This window comes from Triticum dicoccoides, chromosome 1A, assembly GCF_002162155.2.
Source record: "Triticum dicoccoides isolate Atlit2015 ecotype Zavitan chromosome 1A, WEW_v2.0, whole genome shotgun sequence".
NCBI lineage: Eukaryota > Viridiplantae > Streptophyta > Magnoliopsida > Poales > Poaceae > Triticum > Triticum dicoccoides.
The window spans coordinates 402,121,768-402,130,050 of NC_041380.1; the positions used below are offsets into that span (position 1 = coordinate 402,121,768).

Genomic DNA, 8,283 nt, shown 5'->3' on the forward strand with positions numbered 1-8,283 from the left:
TATCTTTGACTGAAGATTTTGGTATTTCTGAAGACTTTCATGAAGACTTTGAAAGTGAAGAAATTGGTGTGTCCATGAAGACTTGATATTCATGCGAGAAATATGAAACTTGAAGACTTTCGTGTTCATAGTTTTGTTTTTCTCTTTCTCGAGTTATAGGAAACACCGTACTGTTAAAGGGGGTCGAGGAAATACTAAGGAAAAATTTCCATGTGATGCTCAACTTAAAATCCCACACCTACCAATCCCTTCGAGTGAAGCCATTGGAAATCTCATATAGTTCAGTCAATTTCTTCATTGATAGAGACGAAGTTCTTCTGGTCTTTGAGGAATTTGTCCTAACTGAGGAGTTAGGAATTCGCCAGTGCGGATTGCCTACACAGTGAGGAACATGATAGCCCTCAGGATTTTACTACTCAAAATTCCGATTGTTGCTGTGCTATGCGCCAGCTGTCCCAAAATATCTATCCACCTAACGGTCATATCATTGAAGAGAATTTATGTTTTATCATGTCGGGCTGCTCCCTAGGCTATAAATAGCCGCCCCCCTACAACCACTAGCTGGTTGGCTACTCCGAGAGAAACTGACACTTGTCATTTGAGAGCAACCCATCCTCCGAGGACTTTGAGCGAAAATCATCAAGTGAGGAAAAATCAAAAACCCAAAACCCAAACACCTACAAACCCCAAGTGATTGAGCATCACTGAAGAGATTGATCCTGAGTGGATCCGACACTTGTTACCTTTGAAGATTGTGCTTCTTCTAGACGGTTAGGCGTCATGGTCTAGAGCATCCAAGAGGAATTGTGGATCGCCAAGTGACCAAGTTTGTGAAGGTTTGGAAGTCGCCTGAAGACTTACCACGAGTGATTGGACGAGGTCTGTGTGACCTTAGTTCAAGGAGAATATGGTGAGGACTGGGTGTCTTGGACTAAGTGTCCTTGACTGGGTGTCAGGGACTATGTATCCTTGAGTTTAAATACTCAGCCGCTCCAACCAGACGTACAACTGAGACAACAGTTGGAATTGGTCTACCAAATCATTGTCTTCATCGAGCTTACTGGTTCTATTTCCTCAACTCTTTCATTTCCTTATAACTGTGCTGTATGTTTGTTCATATCTGTGTTTGAAGACTTTGACTGAAGACTTTCTCAATTTCCACAGTTCAATTTCTTCAGTCTGTTTGTCTTCATCCTATGTTATCCTGTGATTACGCTTCCTGTACTTTGTGCCTGTCTTCATTTCATCATGATGACTATGCTTGTATTCTGTTATGTTTACCTTTGAGTACTTATTCCGCTGCTAGTAGTTCTTCGCTAAGGAATTTCCTCACCGGCAAATTCCTCAGTGAAGAATTTCATAAAAATTGCCTATTCACCCCCCTCTAGTCGATATAACGCACTTTCACAGTGTTCATCTTTTGTCAAGCATCTTGAGTGGATCCCTGCCATGTATTTTGCTGCTATGTTAGAGTGCAGTAGCTTGTTGTTCTTGATGCATTTAGATGGCCTCGTGTTGTTAATCGCAGATCGGTGCCATATTTGTTTTGCTTGCCATTTGCAAACCGTGCATCCGATTCCGGTGATCTTTATATCGATTTCGACCGAAATTAACTCATATTTCTAGTGGCACTCTTTGTTTTCCAAGTTGAGGCCAGGTTCAATCATTCCTTTCCAAAGCATGCATATGCACCATATATCGCATCCCGCATATCATGTCATGTTTTGCATCATGTTGCTTGTGCATTGCACGTGGTTGATTGTGTCTCCCTTTGTTTGTTGTTCTTTCTTTGGGTAGAGCCGGGAGACGAGTACGTGATCGAGGAGCCTGTTGAGTACGCTTACGAGGATCAAGCTAACGTCAACTCAGAGAACTTTGCAGGCAAGATGACCATACCCTCGAAATCAATTCTATCTTTGCTTGCTAGATGCTCGCTCTATTGCTATGCCTATGCTACGATACCTATCACTTGCTTATCATGCCTCCCATATTGCCATATCAAACCTCTAACCCACCTTGTCCTAGCAAATCGTTGTTTGGCTATGTTACCGCTTTGCTCAGCCCCTCTTATAGTGTTGTTAGTTGCAGGTGAAGATTGGAGTTTGTTCCTTGTTGGAACATGTTTATTATTGGGATATCACTATTATATCTTGTCTACTTTAATGCAACTATATACTTGGTAAAGGGTGGAAGGCTTGGCTTATGCCTGGTGTTTTGTTCCACTCTTGCCGCCCTAGTTTCTGTCATACCGGTGTTATGTTCCTTGATTTTGCGTTCCTTACACGGTTGGGTTATAATGGGAACCCCTTGACAGTTTGCCTTGAATAAAACTCCTCCAGCAATGCCCAACCTTGGTTTTACCATTTGCCACCTAGCCTCTTTTCCCTTGGGTTTCCGCAGCCCGAGGGTCATCTTTATTTTAAACCCCCCCGGGCCAGTGCTCCTCTGAGTGTTGGTCCTAAATGGGCAGCATGCGGGGCCACCTCGGGGTAACTCGAGTGTTGGTTTTACTCGTAGCTTGACCTATCCCAGTGTGCCCTGAGAACGAGATATGTGCAGCTCCTATCGGGATTTGTCGGCACATTCGGGCGGTTTTGCTGGTTTAGTTTTACCATTGTCGAGATGTCTTGTAAACGGGATTCCGAGTCTGATCGGATTGTCTTGAGAGAAGGAATATCCTTCATTGACCGTGAGAGCTTGTGATGGGCTAAGTTGGGACACCCCTGCAGGGGTTTGAACTTTCGAAAGCCGTGCCCGTGGTTATGGGCAGATGGGAATTTGTTAATATCCGGTTGTAGATAACCTGAAACTTAACTTAATTAAAATGAATCAACAGAGTGTGTGGCCATGATGGTCTCTTTTCGGCGGAGTCCGGGAAGAGAACACGGTCTCGTGTTATGCTTGATCGTAGGTTGTTCTAGGATAACTTCTTGACCATAGTTTCTCGACCGTGCCTTTGCCTTCTTTTCTCGCTCTCTTTTACGTATGTTAGCCACCATATATGCTAGTCGCTTGCTGTAGCTCCACCTCATACCTTTTATCCTTCCTATAAGCTTAAATAGTCTTGATCGCGAGGGTGTGAGATTGCTGAGTCCCTGTGACTCACAGATTACTTCCAAAACCAGATGCAGGGACCGATGATACCGCTCCAGGAGATTCGACTGAGCTCAAGTGGGAGTTCGATGAGGACTCAGGGCGATACTACGTTTCCTTTCCAGACGATCAGTAGTGGTGCCCAGTTGGGGCGATCGGTGACTTTGTTGCATTTGGGGTTGTTCTTTATTTTGGTTCCGTAGTCGGACCTTGTTTGTATCTGGATGAATGTAATGATATTTATGCTATTGTGTGACGTGGCGAGTGTAAGCCAACTATGTACTCCTTTTCCTTATTCATTACATGGGTTGTGTGAAGATTACCCCACTTGCGACATTGCTTACAATGCGGTTATGCCTCTAAGTCGTGCTTCGACACGTGGGAGATATAGCCGCATCGTGGGCGTTACAACAACCGAGATCCTCATCAGTCCTGCATCTTCTCGCCTGGCGCAGCGCAAATCCTCATCATGGTTGAAGTGCTGGCCCTCAGCATCTTGCCCCCCCCCCCCCGCTCCATCGTCTCCCGATCCACTCCAGTCATCATACCTGCCCAATAAGATATGAAGCCACATGCTGAAAAGCTCACAATAAAAGGAGTTTTTTTTGCTCAAAGGTAGCTTGGTTGCCACAATTTCAAATTGCCCAACATATGGCCGCTAATCCAAAGATGTAAAACCTCTCACCATCAGGGAGGAAAACATAACACCAAGAATTTTTTTTGCCAAATATTGTTCGGACATTTGTCCGTGCCCAAGGCACAACCCATCGTCCTCCAAACACTCTAGCTACATGACATGTAATGAAAAGGTGCTTAGAAGTCTCTCTATCATTGCAGAACGAGCATTCTGGGTGCCAGCCCACCGCCTTCTACTCATGACATCTCTTGTCAAGACAACATCCCGAAACAGTTGCCATAGGAAGATTTGGATTTTAAGAAGGATTTTTGCTTTTCAAATCCATTTATAATTGCACCCAGCAATATTTCTCTCAAGGTATTCATTTTTTTTAAGACAACCTCAAGGTATTCATAAACTGATTTGGTTGTGCCTTGGGCATCCTGAAACCTACGTCGGATCTGGGCCAGGGCCAGGGCCTATAAACTAAGGAGCTGGCTCGAGCCCGACCCACCCAACCAGGCAACCACCACACCCCGGCTCCAACTCCTACATCGTGCGTGTTCCAACTCCGGTAGCGTACTCCTCCTCAGAAAAAACTCCGGTGGCGTACTACCAGAAAACAGCAGAGACGGCTGTGCCCTGCTTCACCTTCTCGCCGGTGCCTTCTGCTCGAGGCAAACGAAACCCATCCTCCTCCTCCTCCTTCTCCTCCCCTCTCCCACGCTTCCCCCTTCGTCCCCGTCGACAGGAAGCAACAAGGCGAGGCGAGGCGAGGCGGCGACGATGCAGGTGAAGCAGAAGGTCTACGAGCTCTACAAGGGGACGGTGGAGCGGGTCACGGGCCCGCGCACCGTCTCGGCGTTCCTCGAGAAGGGCGTCCTCTCCGTCCCCGAGTTCATCCTCGCCGGCGACAACCTCGTGTCCAAGTGCCCCACCTGGTCCTGGTGCGTCCCCTCGCCTCCGCGGTTCAGGGATTTTGGGCAGTTTCCGGGTGGGGGTGGGGCGTCTGATTGATCCGATCGTTTGGTGGGTGTCTGTGTTGTGCAGGGAGGCGGGCGATCCGAGCAAGAGGAAGCCGTACCTCCCCTCCGATAAGCAGTTCCTCGTCACCAGGAACGGTATGCTGCTGTCGAATTGAATTGCGTCAAGATGCGATCCATACTTCCTGTCTAGTATTTCGTTCAATTTGGTGGATGCTGCGCTGGAGGATAGAATGATTGTTATCCCCATGTATCGATGGGTAGTTACAAGTGTAGCAGGCATGTTTGTCTAGGCATATTTCTGTACTGCTAGTCAAACATAATTGGCTGATGAATGAAAAAGATGAATAGCGACATAGTTAGTAGAACGGTCCTGGCTTCAGAAAAGCTGGGTTGGTTGCTCATTATTGTTCTTATTACAAGTGTACTCCTAAATTTGGTTCTGTTGGCAGTGCCCTGCCTAAGACGAGCTGTGGCGGTCGAGGAAGAGTATGATGCAGCGGGAGCTGAGGTTGTTCTCGATGATGATGAGGATGGCGAAGGCTGGCTCGCAACACATGGGCTGCAAGGTTGATTTCTCAGTTTCAATGCTGCTTTGTTTTACACTGCCGACTGTATGGGCTGAACTCTTTTTTGTTTCTTCTGTTGGTAATGTTTAGCATCAGAGTCAAAAGAGGAGGAGGACATACCATCTATGGATACATTGGACATAGGGAAAGTCGAAGAGATCAAATCTATTCCCTCGTACTTTGGTGCTGGTGAAAAGCCAGATGACGAGGAGGATATACCTGATATGGACACCTATGAAGACACAGGAGATCATTCCACAGTGAGGCCATGAACCTATCATTGATATGCTATAAGCAAGGCTGACAAAGTTCAGAACTATTAACGATTCCTGTTTTGCCTTTCTCATCTCATTTCAGGCTACCCCTCAGCCTTCATATTTTGTCGCGGAAGAGCCGGATGATGACAACATTCTTCTGACCAGAACATATGATGTCAGCATCACGTAAGCTCCTTTATCTTAGCTGTGTATTTTGATTTAACTCTTCCTTAATTGGTTAGTGATAGTGCCTAGTTGTTTGATTGGTGTGTAGTTCTGTACTAGTCGTAGCTACAACCATGCATAAGTGGAAAATTTTATGTGTTCTTCTAAAGCCGGCCTGCTTGCAGCACAGCGAGTTATGGTTCACGTGATACACATCCGATTTGCCATATATTTTCCAATTTTTTAAGAAGTAACTAAATGCTATTGTGTTGAAGGATTACCATAGTTCATTGCTTAACTAGATCGCCCACTTAGTTCTGTTTGCTTTGTCGTATCATTATTGTGTGTTTCACGCTTTTATTGGAAAAGTATGCAAGTAGTTCTTCTACTGCAGATATGACAAGTACTACCAAACTCCACGTGTCTGGCTTACTGGCTATGATGAGGTAAAGTATTTGTGCACACAGGGACTGCATTTTACATGTAGTTATTGTTGTCTTTCTTGCTGCAGCTAAATTTGATGTGCTTTATTTGTTCGCCATTGTAGGCAAGAATGCCATTAAAGCCTGAACTTGTGTTTCAAGATATCAGTCAAGACCATGCACACAAAACGGTAAATTTCTAGCTATCTTGTTTTATTTACCTCGGTTTTCTGACATGTCAAGTGAAATACGCAGATAGCTAATTTATTCCACTTCAGTAAGTCGGCATTCGTGACTTCCTTAATAGCCATGCTTATAATTTCTAAAGGATCATTTAGATCACTAAAGTAGTAATCTAAAGGATCTTTATATTTCTTTACAGAGGTAGTACATAGCCTCCAGTGTCATATAATACTGTGCATATTAACCCAAAGAAGCAGAGAGCGTACTTTAGAAAATACTCGGCAATTATTCATTTGTAATTCTTCCATGGTATAGTGTTCCAGAATTTCTGCTATCTTTCAACATTTCGGCTTTAGAGTCCAGATATTATGTTTTGTGGTTCTGTTTCATGCATGCTGTGTTTTCTCCATCCTGTTATTCAAGTTGTGTTTATATGGTTCGGTAGTAGGCCTTTTGTGAATCATGATAAGCCAATGAAAGCGTCTTCAGTGTAAGAGTTTCCTTAATAGTAGGTTTGTGGTTATATTTTTGTTGAATAGCCTTCAAATGGCTGTCTCTTGCTCGCGTAGTTTATCAAGCATTTCCATGCCCCCTTCCTTTTCCTACAATTGGCATTGTGGTGGTGCCTAAACCATCAGTTTTTATTTGTGGATACAGGTGACTATCGAAGACCACCCTCACCTGTTAGTGGGACAGCACGCTTCAGTGCATCCTTGCAAGCACGCTGCTGTGATGAAAAAGATCATTGATGTTATAGTGTCTCAAGGAGGTGCACCAGAAGTTGACAAGTAATGTTCTATATATGCATATACCATTTGGTTATTGCTTCCATCCATGGTAGAAGGCAGAGCACTCTTCTTGACCGGTATCTAATCCATGACTCCTCTCCTGAATAGGTACCTTTTCATATTTCTCAAATTCATGGCTTCTGTCATACCCACCATTGAGTATGATTACACTATGGACTTCGATCTGGGCAGTACAAGCACATAAGTCGCCCATTGAAGGTATGCCAACAGCAAAATCTCTTCTTTTCACATGACACGCACACTGAATCATATGGTACAATGAAGAATCCCCCGTGCTTGTTCAGACATCAGAACTAACTCGAGTGACCATATATTTATATCTTCAAAACTGTATAACTACCCCCTCTGTAAACAAATATAAGAGCGTTTAGATCACTAAAATAGTGATCTAAACGCTCTTATATTTCTTTACGGAGGGAGTACATCAGTTGTTTGTAGACAGAGAGAACACATTTATCTCAAAGCTGTATAACGTAAGTAGACTGAGAGAGATGGTCAGATAGCTGACTGTTTGTTGGTGTTGCAGAAAAGCTGAAACTCCCAAGAAGGCAAGCTGGTCGTTGTCGCCGAATAATTGCTGCTCTTCGGAAGGATCTGTACATTGTGTCCGTGTGTGTGTGTGTGTTGGTTCGTCTGGAAATGAACTTTCAATTGTAAACTCTGATGCTCTGCAGGAAGATTGTGCCGATTTGTCCTCTTACGGTGCAGCGCCGCACTGATGACATTTGTGATTCTTCGCCAACAAATCTGAATTATGTTGAAAAACTGAAGGATAGTAAAATCCCTGCACTGGCATGACATTTGTGATTCGTTTGCGTTCAGATTAGATCAGCCCGGTCTTCAGTCATACTGGTGGTTCGAAACCTAAAAGTCAGTTCGTTTAGGGCATCTCCAATGCCGACCCCCAAAATGGACACATTGTTTGTCGGTGGACATGGATACTGAAGCCGGTCCTCCAACATCTCCCCTAAATGTCCGCACTTGTTTTTTGTTCTTAAGTCCGCATCAGTGAAAATAATATATTTTATCAAATCTTTGAGGAGTTTAGATATTAAAATGCCACCGTAGGTCAATTGTAAATATTACAATCCAACTAAAGTTTTAAAATAAGATATTTCAAACTTGATGTTTCTTTCTTAAATCGGTGACGCTCAGAATAATATAGTAGCATATCAAATCTTTGAGA

General features: G+C 44.1%; 1 protein-coding gene across 1 annotated transcript; it reads left to right on the top strand.

Moving 5' to 3' along the window:
* Positions 1-4,261: 4,261 nt before the first annotated feature.
* LOC119275924 (autophagy-related protein 3-like) lies at positions 4,262-7,904 on the top strand. The gene is made up of 10 exons (XM_037556851.1): positions 4,262-4,656; positions 4,760-4,830; positions 5,145-5,261; positions 5,352-5,521; positions 5,619-5,704; positions 6,078-6,129; positions 6,231-6,296; positions 6,946-7,076; positions 7,185-7,295; positions 7,624-7,904. The coding sequence occupies exons 1-9, from the start codon at positions 4,496-4,498 to the stop codon at positions 7,279-7,281; spliced, it is 951 nt and encodes a 316-aa protein (XP_037412748.1). The 5' UTR covers positions 4,262-4,495; the 3' UTR covers positions 7,282-7,295; positions 7,624-7,904.
* Positions 7,905-8,283: the final 379 nt, after the last annotated feature.

Excerpts from the sequence above, each read along its gene's own strand:
- LOC119275924 (XM_037556851.1), top strand. The coding sequence starts at position 4,496 with ATGCAGGTGAAGCAGAAGGTCTACGAGCTCTACAAGGGGACGGTGGAG. Across the intron at positions 5,262-5,351 it reads CGCAACACATGGGCTGCAAG|CATCAGAGTCAAAAGAGGAG; the intron begins GTTGATTTCTCA and ends GGTAATGTTTAG. Across the intron at positions 5,522-5,618 it reads ACACAGGAGATCATTCCACA|GCTACCCCTCAGCCTTCATA; the intron begins GTGAGGCCATGA and ends ATCTCATTTCAG.